This window comes from Falco punctatus (assembly GCF_963210335.1).
Source record: "Falco punctatus genome assembly, chromosome: 3".
In the NCBI taxonomy this organism is placed as follows: domain Eukaryota; kingdom Metazoa; phylum Chordata; class Aves; order Falconiformes; family Falconidae; genus Falco; species Falco punctatus.
The window spans coordinates 115755876-115782341 of NC_137582.1; the positions used below are offsets into that span (position 1 = coordinate 115755876).

Below are 26466 nucleotides of genomic sequence, written 5' to 3' on the forward strand. Positions count from 1 at the left end.
ATTTATGAGTTTCCTTTAAAACTCTTTAAAAACTCCTTGGCACAACAGCTGAAAAATATTCAGCTCCGCTTAAACTGTCAAACACAAGGTGATATAAAGTGTAAGTCACAGTTGAATAAAATAAAAAAACCCAGAACTGCAGCTTTTATTAGCCAGCTTTACAGTCTCTTGTATACAGTACATTGCACAGTTCCGCCTTCACAATAACGCTTCCTGTATTAATATTGTGCCTTCCACGATGCAGTATAATCAAGGCAAGTTACAGAACACTGCTGAGTTTATATCAAAATAAACAGAAGATGTAACATTGGTTTATAATGAACATCCAAATTACCATGTACAATTTGCAGTAGACTCTGTAATGAGCTTGATATATAAGCTAGATGACAGTGAAGGGGGAAAAAATAGTTTAAACTATCAAGTTTCCTCTTGAAATGTCTTTTCCCAAGGCACTGTGAACAAGACTGTTAGCAATTCTCAATGACTAAAAACACCAATGGGAATATAAATATTTCACACAACAACCACCGTCACATCATCATCTATTCTCATATTCTTTCCCTTAAACAACACCCCTGAAATTTGTTTGGTCCTTTGAGGGGTAATCAAATTATCTTCTGCAACATCACATATTTGTATTTAATACATCTATAAATCAAAGCTTTGTTAGATTATTTAACCCTTTCACTGTAAAAATTAAAGGTTTTTCCTCACTATTTCTGAATGAATCTGCAAATTCAATTTGATTATTTAAAAAAAAAAAAAAAAAAAAAAAGAAGAAAGGGTTCAAAATCAAGCAAAGCCCTGTATTTTTCAAGAGGAAACCATGCAAGAGTACATAAAAAGGCAAAATTGGCTACTTGAAAACCAAGAATTGTTTTTAATGCATTGGCCAAGGAAAATAAATTGCAAAGTTCTGTGAGGTTTTCTAAAAATTTACAAGAAAAACTGATGGGCAGTTCTAGTCAATCCAGATGTTCTTTTATCCTGTTTTAAATGACAACGAATACAGTCTCACAATACAATTTCATCTTGACTGCAAGAGACACTCCTGTGTGATGCCTTCAGCATGACAAAATTACTGGGCAAAAAGAAAATTGGCATTCATTTCTTCAAGGGCTGATAAACAGAGGCATTGGGATCAAGTCCAGAAGGGCTGGTCTCCACAAATTTGGAAGAGTAATGTGGGGAAACAGGACTCAGAGTGCTGGTGGCTGCAGTGTATGTTATGCTGGGCATTACTGCCATAACTTCTGCAATCTTCTGTTTTAGGTCCTTGATTTCCTGATCTTTTTGAATGATTTGCCCTGAAAACAGCAAATAACATCACTTAGAACCAGCAGCGTGTTTTCACCCTCCACCAACTGTTCAATGATTAGAGCTGTTGAAGCTGAACGCCCAGAAGACAATTAGCGCTCTAACACGACACCAGTAAAACCACAACTCACTTAACTCGGGCTGGTGTTGAGGAACGATGTTTAATTACCTCTAGTTACCAGGTAACACACCTAGACACAGCACTCCCATGCGATTTTGCATTGTTTGGATTCACGGCTGCCGAATACCAGAAGATTATTTCTATGGCTCAACTTTTTTCTGCATTTTGCTGTTCACATTTTACAACCACCCCACAGGAGCACAAGCATTTGCTTATTAAATGTGTTATTTACTTTATTTTCAAAACTGTCCTATTCTCACCATTTTTCTAACCCCCCTTTGTGCACACTCACAATGTCACTACAGCAATTTATGAAACTCAGTAAAAAGAAACGAAACAAAAGAGTATTTCTCGCTCTAACCAAATTTTCCTGCAACCAAGCAAACTTCTGCAAGGAAATTAAGCGGGTACTAAATTAAAAGGTTATTTAAACTTCGCTTCATGGTTTGCACAGCTGAACAAAGGACAGGCTGGGCAGGGTTTTATACTGGTGTCACACTCCCTCTGGTGGCAGTGACACCAGCCCACCACAGACACCAGTGTCCACGCTTACCCCACCAGTGTGCAGTTTAAAGCAGGTTGGGTTATTTCCCCCCTGTGCCACACTTTGGTTGTATTTATTCAGGAGTATACAATACCGTTAGGATTCAAGGACAGGGGCTTAATAGATAGCAGCTATTATTTTATCTTCTAGCTCCTTAAAAGAAGTTCTCCAGCTTTAAGGTAATGTTTTATAAAAATGTAGAAAATATTCATAAATTAAATTAACGCCCATCCTGACATTTATCGTCTTCAGTTTAATAGCCTGGGGAAATTAGGTCAGCTGATCAGCTGCACGGCTTAGGCTCACGTTCACAAAGTTGTAAAAGACAAACACCCACTGAAAACTGAAATGCTGAGTACGGGCTGTAGCACACCCCTAAATAAAGACGCAGGATAATCTTTCTGTTATATTTTCATGATTTCAGTCAGCACTACGTGTTGAATTGAACTATCCCCACATTACCTTGGGCAATCTCAAGCTGCCGTTTTGCATCTCCTAATGCAGAGAACAGATCCAGCTTGATTCTTGTCTCTGCACTCAGGCTGTTCTCTAAGTGCTGTGTTTTATCCTGCATGGCTGAAAGTGCTGACATTAACACCTCTGTATCCTTCTCATTTTCCTTATACTTCCGCAGTTCCTGTAGGAGTAATTAGGACAAATGTTATTCTCATCGACTTTACACATGAGATATACTGCGAAGTCTCTCCCTTCCCCACAGCACACCACTGGGCCTGGTATTAATACTGTAAAATTAAAACGATGGTTAATTAAGGACACTGTAATATTACCTCCAGTAATTATACATGACCATCACACAAGTGATTAAAACCATATTGTACAACGCATAATTACAGTGCGGTGAGCAAGTACCATTTACTCTGCTTCTCAGCCCTCTATCATCTGTATCGAGACCCTCCACCCATAAACCCTCCTCACCACGGCCAAGTGCCAGCTGAGCAGCCACACAGTGCTCTTAGCCAAGCTGTGGAATATGAAACACTTCCCAAAAACAGCTACAGTGGAGACTGATCTCCTGCTAGACAGTTTAAAGTGATCCTACATAAGCATTTTAAGCCATTTCAGTAGGCCGATGAGAGGGATTTCTTTATCTCAAATAATTCCCATGTTGAACCTAACTGTGCTGCAAACCCAGAAATTTAGAAAAGAGAAATGAAGGGAGCAAGTATTCTGCACATAAGAGATGGGCACCTTGTGGCTGGGAAGTATGCATTAACATTCTGACTATGGAAAAAAAATATTATATACAAAATAAGTTCTATACTTTTAAATGAAGAAACAGTAATACAATGGGGGAAATATTCATGGCTGCAACAAAAAGCTTCTCTAACAGTTTGAAGATGCTAATAAAACTTAAAAGCTTGATTATAGCTGGTTTTAATTATTTGGAAGCCATGCTCATACTCTCCATGGATAAGCCACACTTGTTTTCAAGGGTTTGGTAAACCCAGGAACAACAAGGCTGCATATGTTATTTGGAAACAAGTTCACAATAACACCAGGTGGATTTTGAAGAGTGTCTAAAAAACCACAAGATGTTAAAAATACACATTCATGCAAATTGTCAGTTGACAGTCCGAGTACATCTTTAGGAACAGATATTTTAAAGGAATAAGGTCAACATCAACTCACACATTTGAGCTCTTAAAACACTAACATGCCAGACAACGTGTCTGCTACAAGTCTGCCACAATGTACTTTCAATATTCAAGCACTGTCACAAAAACCCCATCTGGCTAGTGATTAGGACTGCACAGAGTAAGCAAACTTACTTGCTAGCAGTGAAATTTATAACAATACAGACTGGCAACAAGCCTCTCATAGTAGATGTTGTTGAGGGGATTATCTTCTCAGTCTACTCAGATCATTGGTTCGGGGAAAAAAATTCTAATAAATTAAACGACTGAATGGTGTGGAGCTGAGACTATTAACCTTTCTCATACCCATGCTCTTCCAAAGCCTGGTGCAAGACATGCAAGACAGACATCTGAAAAGCATAATTCTTGAAGGTGTTGATTGCCTTTTATGTAGATCCACCAATTTCAGAGGGCTGAAAGCACTCATTGTGATGCTGATCTAAGCCCCTGGTGCTTTCTCATTACCTGAACTTTCATTTCTAGTTCTCGTATCTGATCTTCTTTCAGCTTTATGTCAATTGTTAGCTTCTTGCACTCTGTCTCCAGCTCTCGGATACGATTTCGTAAAGTTTCAGTACATTCTCCTCTGCAGAAAAAACATTAAAAGAGAAGATGATGAAATAAGAAAGAAGCTGTCATTCCCAAACTGTTTATAACATGAAAATCAATGCGAATATTGAAGGATAAAAAGAGGAAGTTAACTTTGTTCTTTTCAGCAAGGTCATTTCCCTTAAGGCAACAATGCAAAAAGTGATTCAATGTTACGCCTCAAGTATTAGGAAATTTGGAATATTTATGAAATATGGAGAACAAAAGCAGAAATAATTCTTTTTAGACATTTGGAGCACTGCACATTAAAGTCACCCACACTTGTGCCACGCTTTCATCTTGAAAAACTTCCTGTCTATACACCTATGTTACTACTGAACCACCACTGGCTAGAGCAGGAAACATTCCAGATGTGAGACCCGGACAGTATTTTGGCCAGTGTTGTTGCATGAATCCTTGATTCACAATCCACACATGAAAGGTGATGTTCCTTTTTTTTTTTAAAGCAGACTGACCTACACACAGTACCACATCTCTCTGTTAGCACACTCTAGGTACAGCAGGTCATTTAGACCATATTCATTCTTTACATCCTGTAAATGTAATGTATATGAGTACTGAGACTCAGCTTCATGGAAGGAGTTCTCCAGTCCTCCCACTGTCTTAACACAAATAAACCTCTTAACAGAAATAAAGCTTTCTTTTTTTTTTTCTTTTTTTTTTTTTTAAAGTAATCAAATACAGACTACTCCTTTACGTACAGAAGAATGAAAACTGTCTCCCCAAATCCCCCCCAAACACATTTCAGTAGCCACAGCTACATTTTAGCAATTTTCTGGAGCTGAGCTTTGTTCTACCCTAGAAGCAAGTACCTTGTAGCAGCAGCAAATGCAACAGCACGTGCAGCAGTTGCTTCTTCCAACTTCTTTCTTTTCTTTTCTTCCATTAATTGTTTTTCTACAAAGGCCCGTGCCTCCTGCTCTGCTTTTAGTTTCTTCTCCAACTGGCTGATCATTTGTTTGTCTTTTTGTTTCATTTGTACAGCATTGTGTAATCTGGAAGGTAACAGGTATGAGATTTAACGGAGAATTTTACTTTCTACAAAAAAATGACTGTCAAAGGTCCCGAATGAGTCTTGCTGGATTTGCAGACAAATGCCTCAAATTTTGTAGAACTTTAACATAATCCTTCCCCTTTACCAGGCTACAGTCAGCAGCAGCTAATTTACACAGCTGTGTAGAAACACATACTTGTTCTGAAGCAGTTCATTTTCTTGCCGGAGCTGTCCGATTTCAGATCGAATTCCCCGCTCTGTGTTAGTCAGAGAACTGATCTGACTACGTAGCTCCTGTTCGATCTGCCTGCTCGCTTGCAGGTCAGCCTTTAACTTTTTAATATCTTGTTCCAACCTAAGAAAGACAATTTTAAAAGACAATTTCAACTTCACTTCCCAGTTACCCAAAGGTTCAAGCACGTTATATAAAAGTTAGCAGAGTAAACACCACACCACCTGCCACCCCCCCAACCCCATCACTCTTAAATAATCAGCTCTCAGAAATTACGCCTGTCCTTGCTACATAATAAAGTTTTATATAACTGTACATATATAGCTCTATGTAGCTATACACACACTTCATAACCGCCCACAGGAATTTTTTTCCCTCCAATGCACTGCACGGTTGTTAAAACAAATCCTATGGAATTATATTTTTTCTCTAAGTCCAAGAACTCGTAAACAAGGACAGGTGCACATATGAACAATTTTTACTTTTCTCAACAAAATATGAGTTTCATTTGTTAGTTATAGCTGAGCTATGGAGCATGCCGATGAATTCTCACCTAAACGTGGGTTTTTTTCCTGGAAGCACATGATGATGTGCATGTTGAATAACGAGTACGTGTTAAGTCATCCACAGTTCAGGAATCAGTATATTTAGTTTTAATTGCTCCTGAACAGAAACCATCTGCTATACACTTAATTGTAGCTTTAGAAAGTTCTTGAAGACCTATGCAAGCTTATTAATTAAAGTATTTTCAATCAAAACTGGTTAAATAAAGTTTCTAAACAAGTTTCTAAAGCGAGGCACCCAGCTCACCTAATTTTTTCCCCACATTTCCAGAATAAGATTAGTGATTCTTAGAATAAAAACGCATCACAGGTGAATAATCAACCACTTTTTATGAGCACTATGTTATACTAGTTATACCTGAATTGCCCTATTGGTAAGATGAATTCTTTTTAATATAGTATAAATTGTGGTCAAATGTACCTTTAAAAGAAAAAAAAACCCCAACTTACAGTTAGAAGGCAAATAGTAATAGTACAAAGCAAATACACATTTCATATTGAAGACCACAAATATTTTCAACACCTTGTACTCTGTTGTAGGAGGAAAAGAATTTGCAAACCTAACCAAATATTCACTCAACCATGTAACCATAGTACACAAACAAAAAAAATGGAAAACCCATCAGCAGACGTTATTAGGTGTGTATTTTCACCGCGTTCACTATGTGAAGTGATAGAGCTGGACAGTTGGTTGGGCAATGATAAAAGAGTTCAATTTCATCTTCCAATAAGAAGTGTTTTAGAAGAAGTGAACATTAATTGAAGGAAGCGAGATGCTGTAGGAAGCGTTAACAGACTGCTGTATGCCAACAGCTGACTGGTTTTAATACCCGTTTTCATAAATAGGCGAACAAACAGTTGGTAGGACAATGTAAAGGAATGCACATACACACTCTTTACATTGACAAGTATCCATAAATTATTTCAACATACATGTCTACGATAAAAGGATTACTATGAAAATAAACCAGCTGTAAACATACTTTTCCCTATATCTAAGATTATGTCAAACTTGCTCAAATAAGATATACCAGGATTTATTTTGGGTATTTAGCATTCCAGGAAAAGCAGCACTGATCAGGTAAAGCCCGAATAAATCAGAGACGCTGGCACAGGACAAGCTGAATTTATATTTTTGGCAACAGCGTACACTGACATTAGTTCCAACTTCTTAAGCCATCTGGTTCATGGCATTCCTGCCGGTTTCAAAGAGGGCTCTGTACCTGCAGTGCTCATGAGGCTGGTCCAGGCTGTGCTGTAAAGAAAGCCGAAACCCGTGTGATCCACAGAGCGCACACAAACGTGAGCAGAAAAGATGCCTACTTTCCAAACCAGGAGGAAATATAAGAGGCCACAAGCCACAGCCTTCCTTTTTTACTCAGCATAGGTAAAAGAGTCCAACCAGAGCTGCGTACATTAAATTTGTGAGAATCAGGATCAGGAAGTGTTGCACACTCATGACACATCACTCAAATCCTGCCTGAACACAGCCAAAGCCTCATGGATGTCCTTTCCGCCTTAACTTTCCAAGCATGCTCCAAGTGTCAAATATTCATCCTTTTACTCTGAAGGACCACAGGGGACTTCGGGTAACTTTTACAGGAAAATGAGACCGACCTGCCGTTCATTATGACTTTCACTGTAAATCACAAAAAAGTCAGGATTAAACTCAACAAGAATTGATCAAACTCTCGCTGCTTCCATTGTTTATGAAAAACCAGTAGCCACACCACTGAACGCATCCAGGCAGACCACGTACCAAGAGAACATCACATGCCTTTGAGCGGCTGGTGCTTAATTCTTAGTTCACTAAAAAAATCTTAATTCACTAAACGCTGCAGAGAGGAGTTTCTTCCTCTTAGAATCTGCTAGCAGCTGTGAAGTGCGAGCTATATACCTTGTGTGTCCATTAAAGCACAAGAACTCTCCAATTTACTAGCCACCACAAATGAGCTCAGAGTAGGCTCAGGAGTGACAGAGTGGCAACTTAACCAGTTTGACTTACTCTAATCACAGGATTCCAGTATGCCACACATCTGAATTTTTCAAACCACCATGTAGTTAAGAGGTTTTATTCTGTTGTGAAACCATCACTCCTATCAGTACAGATGACCCAACTTAAACAGGCAAAAGACAGAATAATATATGTAAAACATGATCAATCTACATACAGCGAACGATCAACCATTGCAGTGCAATTCCGAAGGGGCAGAAGAGAATTAATACAGAGAAAACTAATCTCTTGCAAGTCAATGGCAGACAAAACCATTGGAAATTTATCTGTCAATGGACTTGTTTAGAAATAAGTTTTAAAGTAAGATTTTACCAGATTTTAATTACTCCTGTCCATTATACTGTAGTTTTTGCTGTAGCTTTAAATAGCTTACCAGTTCTCAGCAATCCATAAAGCGCATAAGTGCTCCTCACCATCTAAAATGAGTTAGGAACTAATAATCCATCATACTGCAAGGATCAAATGTTTCCCATATGGTTTCTCTCCCAGACCTGCCACAATTAGCTAGAGATACAACTTCATTTTAAAACAAAACAAAAATAGACATGAAGTTCGCTCTCCCTCAAAACCACATGTATTCCTTGCATCCTCTGGTGTGTAACCATGCTCTTACCCATCTTACAAAGTCCGGCCAAACATTTTCAGCCTAAAAATTTCATCTTGTGGAACAGCAAGTCACTTCTCTGTATTTAGGCAGAGAGGCACCCATCAGTTTCACAGAGAGACAAGGAGATAAAAACACCCTTTCTGTTGCCCCCTTTCTAAAAGGAAAGTACATCATCAAGGTAAACCAATATAATGTCATAAAAGAAAGTTCTGCTGCTACAAGCACCGACTAGCTCATGGAGTTTTCCCTCCCCCCTTCCATAACAGTCTGCACTACTGTTACAATGATAGATGACCCAATAAGACGGTGTTTTTTAAATTATTCTTTCTACCATTTCATTTTCTGCTTAAGTCTCTTATTTCCAGGCTTATTGGAAAAGTTATTTACAAAGGGTAGTGAAGAAAACATGACTTCTCAAAGATGCTTTTCTGTATTGCTGCACAAACTACAAGTCATTTTGACACTCAACTATTTTTAAAATGAGGGTTTAGCTGCAGGTTATTACATTGTGCTGTTTATACAACCAAGGCAAATTTCTTTAGGTTTGTCATTATTATAAATGCAGATTTACCCATTTTTTTCCCCAGCACTACCTCGTATCATTCCTGATCTCACTGACGATGAGAATTAATCAGTAATCACCTCCAAGACTTAAGTATTTTTCCAAATGCTCCAGGGAAGATTGATGGATCAACTTAAAACCAACCCAATTCAGCTTAATCCTCCGAAGTATTGATAACTGGTGAATAACATATCTCTGTTGCTTAGTTTGCTCATTCAATTAATTCAATTCCATAATCACCTGGCAATTGCACACAAAGTACACACAATTTATGTAAAAATTAAAGACCCAAAAGGCACTCAGGTGCTTTCTAAGAGACCTATTTTTTCCTTTGTTTTGCTCTGGCCCAATCTTGTTGGCATAAGCAACCCCTGCAGGGAACCTACTACTTTAAAGTAGCCAACCTGATCCTGCAGCACTGAGGTTCTCCTGCTGTAACTAATACAGTGTTACTAGCATTTCCTCAGAGCATTTTTCATTACCAAAAAGACAGTAATCCACACAGAGAAAGCAGAGTTACTTCTTTTTCTCCTACACAGAATTGATCTAAGTAGCTGGCATTTTGAAAGGTTATTCTGTTTCTGAACAGTCCAAACACCATGTTGACGGTGGCTTGAAAACAGTCTGCTAGAAGAATCGTCTCCCAGATTTCTAATTTACATTCCCAATTGCTTTGCTTTTCTATTCAATGCTTTCCTTCATTCCCATCATATTGCACGGAACACTGACCACCTCCCCCTCTGCAGCTGACAGCAGAAAGCCTTCTGGTATACCAATGCCATTTCAGGCAGGGGGGATAAGGAAGAAGCAGCAATCACTTTCAGGACATCAACACTGCCACAGATTTACCAATAATTAGCATCAAAGGGACATAAATTCACATTAAAACCTTGAAGCCTGCGTCTGCAGGTAACATTACGTTTTAGGAAAGCAAAATAATACGTGGTAGACCAGCCCTTCCTTCACAAATATTTTTCTCTGTCCAATTACCAGAAGATGTCATCGTTATCTCTGAGAATAATTAGTACATAAGACAGCTTGTTTCAACACCTCCTGTGCCAAAGGCAAGACCTCTATGGATACAAACAGTTTTGCCAAGCTGCAGTGCCAGGTTTTTTTTGGTTTTGTTTTTTCTAAGGGTACAAATAGCTAGAGGCAGGACATGATTATTACTGTGTAATATGCAACACACACAATTCTTCAGCAATTACAGCTTAGACTTGTTTGAGCCCCTAAACCATGAACAAAACCTGTTGCACCTCAGAAGTGACAGTGAAACGGTAAAAAGAAGTCAACTTGCTCTGTACCTACTGACAAACAATATTAAGTCTAAAGGGATACCATGCTTATCCCTCCACTGGATACCAGATGTATCCCTCCACTGGCCCAGCTACCATGGTGTTGGGAAATATGCAGCTCAAGATCAGAGATTCAATTATTAAGTGCCTGACAAACACACAGCAGATTTCAGCATCCATTAGAAGCAGATAGTCATTTCAACTGTAGGAACACAAAAAACCTAAGACAGAGATTACTTTCAAGGCTGATCAGCAGGGACAGAGCCTCTCGAATCCCTCTGCTCCAGCTATCAAGATGACAATAACATAACATAATACTCACTGAAATACCTAGAGATGGGGATCAGTAACTTCCTCTCCAGAAAGCTAAACACACATGCACTAAATAAAAAATAAACCCCTACTGTTTCAAGTAAGAATCATATTGTATACATAAAACATAAACTTAATTAGCAGTATGCTTTCAGATATGTCACATCAAGTACTTAACAGAAAAATTAACAAGCGTACAAGACTGTCTTGTTCTCAAAACCCCCTAATTTTTACTCTCTCAAATAACCCCTGTTAATCCCGAGTCCCTAGCAGTCATAAGGCATAGTTTACATTTAATACTGGTTAGTCAGCTCAGGGAAATCATTCGTGAACACAAAAGGAAAGCAGCTTGGTTTTGACATCCTGCTGTGAGTCTGCTGGACAAAAAGTTATAAAAAGCATCTTTATTTGGAAGCTGAGTAGACCTGATCTGAAAGTCAGACACAAATACAGGGCTTCACACAGCCCTTTTCAGGGTACAGCACTGATGCAGACTAAAAGTTTCATAATGGGAATGAGTAATACTACTGGAAGTGGAAAAGATGATGAACAAATGCCTTACACTCCAGGGACAGGATAACTGACAAGTTAAAAAAAAAATAAACATGAATTTTTAAATTTAAGTGCATTCCATCCCATCCAATTTGTCAGGTACGTTTATGCTTCCATTACTGTAGGAGTTACATACTCAACCTGAATAGAAACAAGTTTTCATGAATGATTTCAGTCATCTGTGTTTGTAAGAAGCTGTGAGCAGCAACACGCAGGATGTTGGTGTTTTAAGTGCTCCTGGTTTGCCTGCACGGGGAAATCAGTGTACAATAAGCAGCTACATGAATATGGAGCACAACAGCCACATCACACCCACGCATCACACAGAAACACTTGACAAACAAAAGACTGAAGCAGCTTAATTCACTTTCAGGGCAGAGTAAGGCTACACTGCATAAAGGCACCTTCAGAGTACACTAATTGTGTACTCCATCCCTACCCAGGGAATTAGAGGAGCTAGAATTCTGTAAGGACACAGTCTAGTTTATTGTTTACTCACTGCTGCATTAGAAAACCTGCTTTGGACAATTACAGTGACCACCTGGTCTGAGCTCACACCACAGCATATAAAAATTTCAAGGTGTAATTTCAAACTTAAAACATACAAGGTTTAAATCTCATTCCTTGCCATAGCTACGCGGGACAAAATTCTTAGTCTGGCAGGCGATTCCATAAAGCCCTTCCCTTCTCTTTTCTCATGATGAGAAGCCATCATTCATGACTTATGAATGATACATCGAACCACTGCAAAACTGATCTGTTCTCTTCTTCAGTGAGCGGATAAGCCACATAAGGAGTGTAGAGATGCCCGTCTGAAACTGGCAACATACGAACGCTGCAGTCCCGTATATGTGTATTTAGACACAGCTTTGCTGAAGACAGAGCCATCTGCATCCCGTTAATCTTAGCTGAATTTGATTCACAGATCAGATTGATTATCTAGTTTCTTATTTGCTTCATACAAGTTCTCTACAGACATTAGGTATCAATTAATCTAGATATTTAATTGGCAGAGGTACACCAATCAGTGGCAGAGTGAATATCAGAGGAGAAAAATAGTATTTTCACTGAAGTAACTGTATTCACATAGCACAAATCCTCAGAGGCGGACCAGAGTCAAAAGTCCAATTATCAAAAGGTACCTGCAGGGAAAGTGAACCTGATCTGCCAATTAAATTAGCCAACAAGGATTTGTTAGCCAAAGAGTGTTCAGCACATGAGAAAAGGAAAAAGAGAGATATAAGCCAGGAATGGTAGGAAAGTGCATAATTGTGCAACAGTTTGTTCTAGACGTACATCTATCCCCATTCTGAACAGTACCACACTATCTCTTTCTTGTTCTGGTAACATACAACAACACCATACGTCTCAGGACTCACACGCTGTTATTATTTAGCTGCATTTCATAAATACATCTTCATTTAAATGTCTGATAAGCATATGTAAAGATGTGACTTTCCTCACTCTACAGTACAAGGCAGCTAAATCTGATCATGACCTGTACTTAAACGAATAAGGCAGCAGGCATGCAAGCAAGAGTCTGAACTTACCACTTTTAGGAGTTATATAGTAGCTGACACTTTGCATCTATACTTGTGAATACAAGATTAAAAACAGAAGCCAAACATTTCAAGGGAAAAACAAAAGAAAAATTAAGACAAAACACCTGTTCAGGCACCATCAAACACCACTAAATTCCCTGGAGACGTGAAGGTCACTCCATGGAAGGTTTGTTAAGAACACATCCACTGAGCTCTGTAATAGTGATTCTCCACATTTCTCTCATGCTCTCTATCGAATGATAGTCAAAGCTATTTAAAATGCCTCACAACACCCCTGTGAGGTAGGTAAGTAGCGTATACTGAGGTAGAAAGGAAGCAATTTGTTCAAGGCGGCATAGCAAATCAGAGGCAAAAATCAGGAACAGAACCCAAAAGACCCAGTTTCTAGTTATCTTATTCCATTGCTAGACAATTCTGTCTTCTTTATGGGACCGTAAAGTTACATTTTCCTAAGAAAAAGAGATCTTATGTACTGGAACGAAAGGAGGATAGTTACACAATGCTCAGATCAAACTTACCTTACCAGTGCATCTGGTTTGCTTAGCTGGTTATTAGGAATACAATTTTCCATTAAGTCCTTATGTGTGCTTGGGCTCTTGCTAGCACACTTCTGTTTTTTCTCATTTTTAGTAGATGAGGAAGGGATGCTCCCATTAGTTGCGCTGTGACTGCGAGGCGAGGAGTTCACAACTCCACTGACGTTTTTGTAATTTTTGGATGAGGCAGTGCATGAGTCCTCTTTTAAGAGGTTTTCTGTACTTCCTACAAGATCATTATTTAATCTTTTACTATTGATATGGTTTTCCATATATTCAATTTCTTGTATTTTAGAGTCTACAGGTTGCAAAATATTGTTATTTATTCCAAGGTTGTGTTTCTTCGCATCCTTGTCCTTTTCTTTCCCTTTTTCTCTATATTCTAGCTCTGGCAATGTTGCAGATATTTTTTTATTGGCTGGAATGCCTCCATTGTGCTGCAAAAGTATTGAGGAATCCATATCAGATAATCCTTTGGCTGCTGCAATACCAAAATAAAAAAAAATACTTAGTTCATTAAATCAATCAATACCGTGACATACAATACACATCAAGTGTTTCTGCAGAAACCAGTCATTATTAGTCTATCTAGCAAAGAAAATAAGAAGTGACATGGTATTGTAAGACTTTTTTCACATTATAGGCAGGAAACAGTAACCAAGGGATTTAATAATAAATACTAGTGCTTCATAGAGCACAGACTGACTAGATTGATGCAGTTGCTAATAAAGAACTAAACAGTGAGAACATAATTCATTTCTACTGTCATACTAACCACTGCCAAAATAATTTTATTTCTGGCTCCTCTGTTTCTGAGTTCACTGTACTTTCATCAGAACAACATGGACTAAAGAAGCTCTTCCTTAGCAGGCTTTTATTTTTTTTCCTTTTTAAATAGTAGCTAATAGCAAACACATTAAGTAATGAGTATAACTTGCCTTCCTCTGCCTCCCTCTCTTGCCTCTGTAGCATCTGCTGCTCTGGGGGCAGAGCTTGCTGGAGAAGCTGCATGTAGAACTCATTCTCTTTCTGCACTTCTTTTTGTTTTCTTAAACGCATTTTGTAGCTGACGTAACTTTTAAAGCCAAAGCCCAAAGTCACAACAGGGTACCCAATACTAAGAAAAAAACCAACATTATTATCCAAATTTAATAATACCGAATTAATACATTATAATAAATTATATCACTGTGAAAGTATCTGGGTTACAACTTCTTGTAGAAAATTATATATAAAACATTTTTTGCTGTGCTACAGTAAAGCTACAGTTCAGAAACATAAGCACCTCTTTATCAAGATAAAATTACAGTTCCTTATAGACAACAATTAACTGTAGCATAGATTAAAGGATTACGACAATACAATTGCACTATGCATAGCGAAGACAGCTTTTAGATAGGCACCAGACTAGGAATTATGCATCTTTTAAGAAGATAACAGCCAAATGTAGCAGAAGCTCCCAAGTTTTTGTTACAAAAGGGCCATGTAATATATTAAGAGATTAAACCGGGAAATGTGTTAACAACATTCACCCAGAACTCAGTGAAAGGTGAAAACAGTCCTTAGCCCCATCCTTTCACACTCAGAAATTAAGAGCAGATCCCTTTTCCACCACTCTTTAAAGCCGAGAAACAGTGGTTCTCCAAAATACCGCCACTGCGATACCTTCTCACTGCACCACAGGCTGAGAAACAGGAGCTTGAGAAGCCGCTGGAACATACAGCTTTGGGGCTACTACATTCCAGGGAGGGGGGGATCACGGCTGTGAGCCAAAGTGCCACCACCCGCACCTGGTACAACGAGAAGTGACCCTGGAGGTAAAGCCTCAATAGCCATCTGCCACTCGATGATGGCAATCTCATCTGTGGGCAACAAACTGCCTTTGGAAATCCCTTGTTTAGGAGACTGACCTTGAGCTGTAAGTGAAAAACATCTAATCTCTAAACTTAGTTCTTCCACTTATCTTACTGACAGATAAGATACGAAGAATTTCACTTTCAGCCCGACTTTGCTGTTCCATTTGTTGATGGGGATGACAGAAGTGTAACAGAACTTCGGAATTATTTTTTTGCGTATCGCCTTCATCACACAGAATTTAAGTATTCTTATTAGTCTGTGACAACTGCACCAATAAACTAGCATGATTTGTTAGCATTCTGTATTTATTAACAACAATAACCAAAAAAGCAAGCAACCCTGGATAAAAATCAATATACCTTTGACAATTTTAACAAAGCACAGTGAAGTTGCATTTTAAACACTGAAAGTATCCTAGATCAGGGGAAAACTCACAACGCAGATGACTATTAACCATTAAAATCTTCTCATTCTTTGATCAGTAATAGCACTGTGCAGATTGCATTTCTAAGCAAGCTGCCAGAATGCAAGCATCATTTGCATATGCATCTGACATTATCTCTGCCAATACTTCTTTTGTAATACTGTGTAAAGCCAGCTGTAGCTACAGTTCTAACACTCTGATGACAAGCTGAAATGTTTGCATCCAATTCAGCGGCAGAAAGACCTTTCTTCACAGCTCCTAAAGTGCTTTTGTAACCTATTATAGAATTCAATTAGTGTTTAAGGGGTTTATTGCACAATGTAGGCAATATAAATTAAAATGACAGATGTCTAATTTATTGGAGGCTGTATCACAGGGAACTGGACCAAATGACTCCAGGAGAAACAGGACACATTTTAAACATAGCCTGGTCAATGCATACTACGCCAAAACCTTGTGGAATAAAAGTGCCTTTCTTCCAGATATGGATACTCTGTAGTTAAGTCTTTTGCCTGAAGCCACTCTTACCACTTCCAAAGAAGTGGTGTAATAAGTAGTGTTTTTTATTTTTTGTCACAATTTTCAACCTGAAGCTTATTCACTTACTCTGGTGAATAATGAAATCAGATGCTCATGAGAACTCTGCTTGTTGGAGGGGAAAAAAAGAGGAGTGCTTTGTTACAGAAGAAGAGTTTTCATAACGGGATACATAAATTATTAGTGAAACTGTTTTTTTGCTACTTTTACCATCTATTCATCACATGAATACAAAATTCATAAACTGATGACAAGAACCGTCAAGAAATGCTAGGAATATCCATGCTACAAATTCCCTACAGCTCACAAGCCCTGAATCTTCAGAAAGGTTGCACTTGGTCAATGTTTAGCATACGTTGCTCATGGAATATTTAATGACAGACATGCGAGGGGAGAACTGCAGAGCCAAACCCTGAACCAAAATAAAAAGCCCTAAATATTAAATTCCCCGGTGAAATAAAGGTTAATAAGAAAAGGGGGGGAGGATGGGACCCAAACGCAAACACTTACCAGTGTGCTGCAAATGGACGACACAGATCAACGTGGAAGTTTTTTAAATCTTTAAATCTAATGGCTGCTTCAATATAAACGAAAAGTATCCACAGTGATACTGTTGGTAAGCACACACCCCTCTCTATTGAGAGAAGAGAAAAAGATAAACACCTTAGTAACATATTACAAGCAGCAAATATTTTAACATTGTTTTTAAAACATCCCAGAAGTCAAGGGAAATTTTCAGACAAGACATATAGAGAGTTGTAAGAGGTTTTTGTCAGAATAAGATATCTAGGATGTCTTCATTTTAAACCAACTCTTAACTTTGGTCTCCTTATCTTGCTTAATTACTTTTATAAGGCATCAGTGAAAAATAACAGATGCACAGCTAATGAAATAGCTTGGCACAAAACGTATACCGAGAGGGAACACAAATGGAAGAAATTGCAGAAGATGAGGTAATGTTACAGCTTATGATCTTTGAGTCAGAAGTGGTAAGCTTGGACTACTTTTTCACTCCAAGTTAGGTATATCTTGGTAGCAGCAGTGAAAAGATCAGCTGAGAAAACAGTAAGCACAGTACTAGTTACTCCATATACAGTAATGCAGACCACAGCCTGTGACTCCAAACTCAACATCAGGGGCACACCGAGGATGCTGTATTGATTTCTCACTCCAGCACTACTGGTGAGAATGTAAAATAGTAGCCAAGCAAAACTAAGGTCTTAAACCTCTTGGCCAACAGAAAACACCACTCTTGCTTGCAATATAGCCACCGTACATTTCCACAAATCAATTCCAGTTACAAGTTACACAAGTTTCATAAAAATAAACAAAGTTCTTGATTACATACTGACATCAACATATTATGTGGTGGTTTGGAAACAGGTCTCAAATTTGAAACTAGAAAGAGAATTACTCTGAGACCGTGATGTTATTTACTGTGGTCTCTAATTTGGTCTCTCTTGAATAGCTGCACTTGGCATAAATGAGAAACCTACAGCAGAAACCGTCAGCTAAAAGGGGCTCAACATTTCAGTTAGGTAGACATAACACCTAAAAAGATCATAACTTCCAAAAAAACCCCAACAACCAACAACCCAAACAAGTTTCCATCAACTTAGATAAGCATTTAAAAAGAAGAATCTCTAAGTTTGCAGTGAATTAAAATATTAAACAAGCTTAATAGTTATAGTTAAAACAGGCCCATCAGGTATTTCTGTTAGGGTTTCTAAACATCAACCCTGAGAGCAGCTTCAGATAACACTTTAACATATTAATACAATCCTAAAAATAACTCCAGATTTTAAATTGGGCAACAACTGATTTGATGTATCTTCCATTAGCTCCCACATTGTCATTATTACAAATGACTAACTCATCAGAAAGATGACTGCTTTCACCAGTAAGCTGAGAAATGATCCAAGCTATCCTGCAAATTCTCGTGATCTGATGGCAACTCTAACACAAAATATTAGAAAAGACCCAAATCCCAAGGACTTGGGTGGTGAAAATTTACCTCTAAAAAATAAAGTTTTATTTCTAAAATTTTTTGATTGAGGGAAACACATATATGTAACCTATATCAAGTATTAGTGCTCACGTAAACTAAACCACCTCCCCTGAGTCCAACTGCTGCCCCAGAACACTGGGATTTATTAAAACAAACTCAAACAAAGATTAAAAAAAAAGGCTGGGAGCAGGGAGATTTCTCCATACATGTCTCAAACTGTTGGGGCAGCCATTGATATTATTAGCCTTTTTGCTCAGAAACTGAATCCAGCTGACACAAAGATTTGAATAATACAAACTTAAACTATGATAATATCAAAAATTAACAGCACACTAATCGACTGGTAGGAAGAATGTAACACTTACAAAGCTCATATAAAAAGTTTGTGAATTTACTGAACTCCTGCAGAAGTGTTTTGGAGTCAGAAAAATATATGTATATTTTTACTGCTTTGGAATTCCTGTTTATACACCTTCAGTTCCACTGGTCAAGCTTTAGTGATTACTGCAAGGTGCACGCAGATATGTACCGAGCGCAAATCAGCATACTCATGAAAGCAAAAGAACATTTTTGTAACTATAACAAAACTGCATTAAAACAAATGTGGTAACAAATAGAAGAGGGTTTCTGTGTATTACTAAAAGCTGTAAGATATATATTCAAATCAGTAAATTGTAAATAAAGAATAGCGACCTACCTGTGTGCCAGACATACTGTACCCAAACATACGTGCTGGCAGCAAAAAACAGCCATTGTATTGGTATGAAGAGCAGACATATTATATTTGATGTGAATGCTACACAAACAAAAAATACTGAAAAGGCCTAAAAGAAAGGAGGGGTGAGGGGAAAAGAAAAGTGTATTGGTTTATTTCAGCAAATATTACCAGTTTATTAATGGTGACATCACAATGATTTCAACACAGAAACACTAGTGTTGTTTATAGAAATGCCAAGAAATGGAGCAGTCTAGCCAACAAAAGTAGAAACTTCGCCAATTAAGAGAGAACAGGCACAACTTGAGAATTTGTGCCCATCCACTTTTCCAACAAGTCTCCAAACAGCTGTATTTATTCCTTATTATTTTGTTTGCAGACTTTCATTTCATTTACACTGTTGATGTAGTATTATCATTACTATATTCTCCTTCTGGAAAAAAAAAAACCAACCAACCAGCCGTGTCATTTACTCTCTAAAAGACTAGTAAACATCTAAACAGGCAAGCGCTTCTGTTTTATTTTAAAGAGAACTGTTATATAGGGATCTACACCAATTCACTAATCTCAGGAATTCAAACAATATTTTCCTATGGTGAAAAATTGATAGTTGTACATTTCACTTCCACTTGCCACAGATAAAAAAATAGGCAGTCAGAGAAAAGAGACTTAAGCCCAGGTCACCCCGTCACTTAAAAATTCCTCCTCTTTGGAAGATGAACATCAGTGCCATTAGATTATAGTTGTATAACATGGAACAGGTCCTGAAACTTTGCAGGATTTCCCTACAAAGGGACAGTAATTTTGTGCTATACTTACCAAACCTTGGTATCTGAAGGAATCGTAAACACTCCTGATGAAGAGCCAGAATGGCCACAGATACTCAAATCTGAACTCCAGGACAAAATCTGCCAACAGTACGAGGGCCCACACTACCAGGAACTTCAGATACAGGAAAGTACTATTGAAATAAAAAAGGTAACTTCAGGTCAGTATTTCCAACAGAGATAATTTCTTCCTTTTTTTTTTTTTTTTTAATTAAAAATTCAGGAATAAAAACTATAGACCACTATAACACAGATAAGAAAACTTCATGCAAAATAATTGTACAAAATAAGTTGGTTTATTACTACATTAAAATCAGACCTGGTCTAATTAAATTAATGATATTTAACTGCATTTGTTTTTGAAGTGGCAAAGAAACCGAAGGCTCGCTGCTCTTGCATGACATTCAGCAACAATCCCCCTTTAGCTTTCCAGCACATTTTTACAAAGTGAAGTCTTCCCAACAGGTATGCTGTCACAGCTGAAACGTTTCCCTCCCAGTTTGCACTCTTGTACTCGGAGCTCAGAATTTTCTGTGTTCCCTTTCCTCATGTTCACTTATTTTCCACATTTAACACAGACAAACTACAACAGCAATAAACCGAGATATCTTTTAAGCCTATAACTATAGATATTAGGAGGACTGTTTTGATACTGAGTTGTCAGTGTTTTATTTGAAAACATCCATATTAAAGTAAATGCATCCATAAAAAACCCCAACCAATAACAACCACCAACAGAAACAGAAGCACATGAGGCTTGAGACCAGGCAGTCGTAACTTCTACTTTTTTTAAAATTATTTCAAAGCCACATTCCCTTATTATTAGCCCTGCATTTTGACCATTGATGATCCTTCTTGGCTACAGAACTCAAAATATTTTGAGATCATATCTAACTAACACAGGAGCGCTTGAAGGATGAGCCCAATCCATCCTGTGGAAAAGGAAGAAGTAAAATCCCTTTTCTCCCCAGACCCAGCACCCAGGGATCTAGTATGCTACTCCGGCTCCCCAGAACACAACTACCTGGTTGCACGGTATTGGGTTATAACAAAGGTGGGGTTTTTTTTTAATAGGATTTTATTTTTTAAAGTCAAGGGGCAGTTTTCCCTTTTAGTAACTTATTTTTTCTTCCCTATCGTACTGCCAACAAAACCAGTAGAACTTTGCCCTGGAATGTTTACTGGTAGGCTGCCAACAGTTTGCATGCACAGTGCCAGGTAGGGTCAAGTTTCTGCACCCTTCATGGACACATGGCTTTTTTAGGAAGTTGTTCAGAGCTTCAGAGAAGATACAAAACAGAAAACTTCTATGAAAAGTCTGAAGTACCAACAAGAGTACGTAGAGGCCAATGAACTACTTGTTCAATTACCACTCACATTACTTGTCACATGAGGTCAACTTCCAAACCTCATGACTTGGAAAACACGTTGAGTTCTTCCAAATCGCAATTTAATTGCATGTGCCTGAAAGTTGACGCTTATCAACTGGCCTGGCCCTATAGCTTCCCCCAGTGGAGGAGTTTTTGCTTAGTTTTCTCACTTTCTGTATGCTAACAGGCTCTCCCTTAAAAGCCCAATGCCAAGGTTTTCACTGTCACTAGACCCCCTGAAGGGAATTGCTTCAGTGGAAATCCTGACATAAATGCTCTCCCATGTATTAACATGAGTACCTGCTCTAAATTCACACAAATTAAAGAAAGACTTCATAGAAAATACATTTTTGAAGTCTGAGACAAATAAGCAACTATTCCTATATTTAACCAACCTCAGCCCCCCCCTCCCCCCTGCCCACCTTTTTAAATGTTCTGTATCTGGAGATTAATGGGACTGAAAAAAAATGCAAATAAAGAGGCTACAGAAGTGCTTTAATGGAAACAAAATTAATAACGCATACCCTTAGAAGAGTTGAGGTACTGCTTTTTTCAGTTTCTACAGAACCATCGCCACTTAGTCAAAAATTACTCCTTGAGAATGAAAGTACAGTATAAATATTTAAAAAAAACAACCAACCAAACCAACCCACAACAAAATAAACCCCACAAAAAAGCCTTAAATGATCATGCTTGCCCTGGTAGACTATATGCTTGCATATGCTGCTGTTCTCTGTTTATTTAAAGTTTAGATCTTCAACAGAAATTTGTAAAAAGCAACTGCATTCAGAGAATACTCAGACATAAAAGGTGACAGACATTGGGGTATGCGGTCACCACTGTGTTCATTTTGACCACGCTGCTGAATTACACATGTGCCGCTCTTAAGATCCAGAAAAATACATAAAGGCACCACATGCAGGCAACCATGATTCTGCCTGTTTCGCTGGAAAAGCAGTTGTGTTGTGTAGGCACTTTCTCCTGGGTTAACATTATGGCTATTGTTTATTTTTCTGCTGCTGAAATCCATAAAGAGACTACATTTTTTCCTAGCAAATTAGGGTTGTCAGAACTAATGCTTTTGAACTGTTAAGTGCCACTCCAAGTTAAAGCATTTGTTGAATAAGAGTTCTGTAATACTGCCATTAAAGTGATTTCTAATATTAAATTCATATCAATCCGAAGGCCATGGTGACATTTACCACCTTTTAAAGTGGAATTGTAACAATATAACATTTGTAATAAGGTTTTCCCAACAATATTCAAGAGCCTACTTCTAAGTCATCTGAAGGACTGAAAAGCAATTAAGAATTGAGTACAAGACTAAGAAGAAAGTTATTTCCATTTATAAAAGACTTCATCGACTCATGTTGGCCTCAGCATCAAGTTCACTGTTGTGCAACGTACTCTACATACGTACCTAACTGCATGAGTCCCCGTGCATACACACACTCCTAGAAAATGTTTTAAAGGTTCTATACTCCATCAATTGGATTTTTTTTTTTTTGAACATCAGGACCCCCTGACGCACGCAATTAAAGCATGCAGGACTGCAAAGTCAGAGACTGCAATCCATAACTAAACACTCTGCCCCAGCTATACTAATCGGTATCGGTAGCAGCTTACAGACATCAGCTCTCTCCTCTAAACAGGCTGGTTTTACAAACTGCTGAGCTTCCACGCTGCCACAGGTACGCACACAGCTGGGCTACAACCAGCTCGGGTGTCGTTGCCGCACACTGCAGTCTGTGGATGGCAATGACTCTTTGTAGGAGGAAGAAAGGAACAAAAATCTCGGCTTCCCTTCTTCCACAGAGGTATGCTGCACACCGAGAGCTGCTGTTCCTGGCGAGCACACAGTTCATCAGTTAATTTACAACTGCTTAGCGAACAGACACCTCTTCAGTGAACACTTAAATTAGCGATAGCTGAAAAACGTCCAGCAAGAATTAAACCCAAAGAAAACGAGGCTAACGGACCTCCTATTTGGACAGGCTAATCACTCTTCTGCTCTTTTGTTTCATAGGACAGATCATTCAAATAAGATCACATGAATGAAATGACTAACAACATTTAGCAGTAACCCTCCTCCCTTTCTCTGTTTTGTACCAGCCACTTCTACTTCATCTTTGCTCTTCAATCCCTCTATTCCTCCCAGACACTGTTCTTCCCTTCAGTGTGCTTCTATTGTTACCTAGTCTCTGTCCCCACTGCGCCTCCCCTCTGATACGCTCATCCTAAGACAGCCGGCACTCCTTCGGAATCCAGCACCAGCCATTTGGTGCCTGCGAAGCTCTGATAGTCATTGATCTTTCTGGGCACATCCACACATCTCTCCAATGTTGATAGCTGCTGCATCAGTATCCTCACTTACAGATAATATTCACTCGGTAGAAGTGCCTTCTAACCTCTGTAGCCCTTATATTAGAAAGGCTCAAATATACTCCACGATGCCAATTATAATTCCAAGGTTGTTCTCAACACAGGGGAAGATTGTTGCAGATAAATACCTAAAATCTGGGTTATCCAATTTTCTGACACATGTCAAGAAATCTGACTTCACTGAGCTGACAGAGGTTTAAAGAGGACAGGGCTTTCCCTATAAAACTAGCATATGGCATCTAATCTTGTAGGGTAATACAAGACAAGGGGGAAGGATGGACACATTCATGAGAAGAGCAGGGTACTGAAAGGAAAGAAGCAGTGATTACAGCGCTGCAAATTCTGTGAAAGGTCAATTGACTGCTAATGCATACTGAATATAAAGATTTATTCATAACCCAACAGCGACTGCACTCCCCCTCCGAATTTTCAAACAAATAATTTTCCTCCATATTCTTCCCTCCCCCCCGGCAAGTGCCAGATGCCATTTCTTTTTTCTTTTTTTTATCCTCCTTTCCCCCCCTCCCTTGTTCTTTGTTCTCTTTTTACTGCCCCACAGAAACAGATACTGTGCCTGCTGTAAGGTAAAAAATAGATTTTGAAAAATCACTAGAAAAAAAACCCAATTATGTACCTGAAATCCAAACTGGTAGCAAATTAAGCCTCTATTCTGTCCCACTATTATCAGCAAGTCCCAAAGGCTGGAAAGTGAATCGTAACAGTACTGATGCCATGTTTTGTTTTGCAGCCTGACTCACACAATGGAGTGGAAGGCATCTTGAGGATGGCAGGGCACCAAATGCAGAGGTAGGCTTTAGAAAGGTGAAGTTTAGCATGTGCATGAAACTACCAAATAGTCACCAACCACCATCTCAAGGTTACCCATCCAATGCCAGACAGAACACTGGAGATGCCAACTGAGCATCACCAGAGATTTTCAAATAAAAAAAGCTTTATCTATGTAAGCACACAAACATGTATGTAAGATTAATACTACTAGTGGGCAAAAAAAGTAATACAGAATGAACACAGCAGGCACGCAAGAGCGAAAACATGACTGCTGGGATGTGGTATGCATATTGGAAACTATTATGTAAAATAATCACCAACTAAATTTTTGAAAAGAAGTGTAAAGAATCCCAGGAAACCTCCCTGACTACTTATTCAGTGTCTTGATACGGCATAGAATATATCAATCACTGAACTATAGAAATGTAAGTAAAGGAAGACAAAATAGAAAACTCTTACAGTAATTCCAGAAGCAAGCATAATAGATCACTGAACCACAGGCATATAATCAGCAATCAGTATTGTAGTACTGAAACAAGAGAAACTGTTAGACCACTGTGGTAACTCAGCTGAAAACACCAGAGTCCAGAACACATCAAATAAAGGTAGAGGAATTGTAGTGTGCAAGGAATGAAAGTCGCTGGCAAGGGGAAGCAATATTACATGTACCATTGGGACTGACACAGTAGAACATGTTTAAATGTAAGCTAGATTAGATTTGAGACCTGAATTTAAGTTAAACTCATAAAAGGCAGGACTGCTGTTTTGCTGCAGACCTCCAGGGCAGGCTGAGAATAAAGTGTTTTTCCCCATATAGGAAGCTTATAAAAAAAGTGCCAGAGTTAGTCAGTAGGAAGAATCATTATGGATTTATTTAAAAAAAAAAAAAGAAAAGGCCTAAAAAAAAAGGAAAAAGAAAAAAAAAAGGCCACATTCCTGGAGTTAGTAATGAACTGTTCTTCCTTAAAGTTTATTTGGCTGTCAGCAAAGTCAAAACCCAGGTCCTTGGAAATCAGCCATATCAGAAGTTGGGTGGCATGCAGAACCACGTGAGTACCTCAACAAAGGGATCACGGTATCGAGAAACGCTGCCCAGCACGAGATGCCCAGGGGCACCGAGTGCCTTTATCCCATCACTGGGTATCTCAGTAACCACTTGGAGATTACCAACACATACACATCCTCCCAGGCATTTGCTTGGCTGCCAGCCCAGGTAATGCCTGTGATAAAGGGCAACATATATAGAGGGCTAAAAAAATTCTTATTCTATAGGAATATGCAGTGTTTGAGGTCTATTGTCAGGAAATCCATGATACACAGCGTAAGTCGGCTGGTGTGACCGCCTGAGTTAAGCCAGTAACATAAGGAATTCATCCTGAAACTTAACCAGCTACAAGATTGGTACCAAGTGCCAATATGACTCAGGAGAGCCAAAACAAGCAGTATCAGCCATAAAGCTGAAGGATTCTAAATAGATCAAGGATGAGGACTAGCAAGACTTAGAAACAAGCAGTAACAAGTAAACTTTAATTGCTTAACTGATGACAAGCTGCAATGAATACTTCAATTAACAATTAACGTTTTAATGTATGCACAGTGTCAAAGGTATAAGATGTTAATCACTCCAGCATTGTAAAACAATGGCAACTGATAGCTTAAAATGTGAAGAGGCCAAGTTTTAAACGGACATTGTGGAAAAAACCAAGAGATTTCACGATTCCTACCATTAGTTTGTTGGGTTTAGAGATCTACTGAAAGCACAGTTATGTTTTAATTATTATAACGTACTCTCCCCAGACACTGTAATACTTCTAAATAGCACAAGTCTTCATTATGCTTGCACATAATATTAGATTGGGATTCATCAGGTTTTTTGGAGTACAGGTAGCAATATTCACTTGAAACTCTGACACTGCACCACTGGCATTCAAGGCTTCAGTCGCAGTACACAGGAGCAAAGCTGCTAACGGCAGCGCTGGCATGCCGTGTTACATGGCACTCACACACAGCCTGAAGTACCTTAGAGCTGTAGGTGGTGAGTAAAACTAAACTGGAAGGAAAAAAGGAGTAAAAAAGGCA

The 26466-nt window shown here is 38.6% G+C and overlaps 1 protein-coding gene across 1 annotated transcript in view; it reads right to left on the reverse strand.

Moving 5' to 3' along the window:
* Nucleotides 1–116: 116 nt before the first annotated feature.
* MACO1 (macoilin 1) overlaps nt 117–26466 on the reverse strand; it is a 29216-nt gene continuing 2866 nt past the window's right edge. The window contains exons 2-11 of the mRNA XM_080378769.1: nt 19839–19980; nt 19002–19128; nt 16807–16930; nt 14417–14595; nt 13461–13959; nt 5437–5595; nt 5059–5241; nt 4103–4223; nt 2445–2619; nt 117–1307 (exon numbers count right to left, since the gene is read on the reverse strand). Of these exons, the coding sequence (XP_080234895.1) occupies nt 1105–1307; nt 2445–2619; nt 4103–4223; nt 5059–5241; nt 5437–5595; nt 13461–13959; nt 14417–14595; nt 16807–16930; nt 19002–19128; nt 19839–19980 (1912 nt within the window). The 3' untranslated portion in view covers nt 117–1104. The remainder of the gene's footprint in view (nt 1308–2444; nt 2620–4102; nt 4224–5058; nt 5242–5436; nt 5596–13460; nt 13960–14416; nt 14596–16806; nt 16931–19001; nt 19129–19838; nt 19981–26466) is intronic.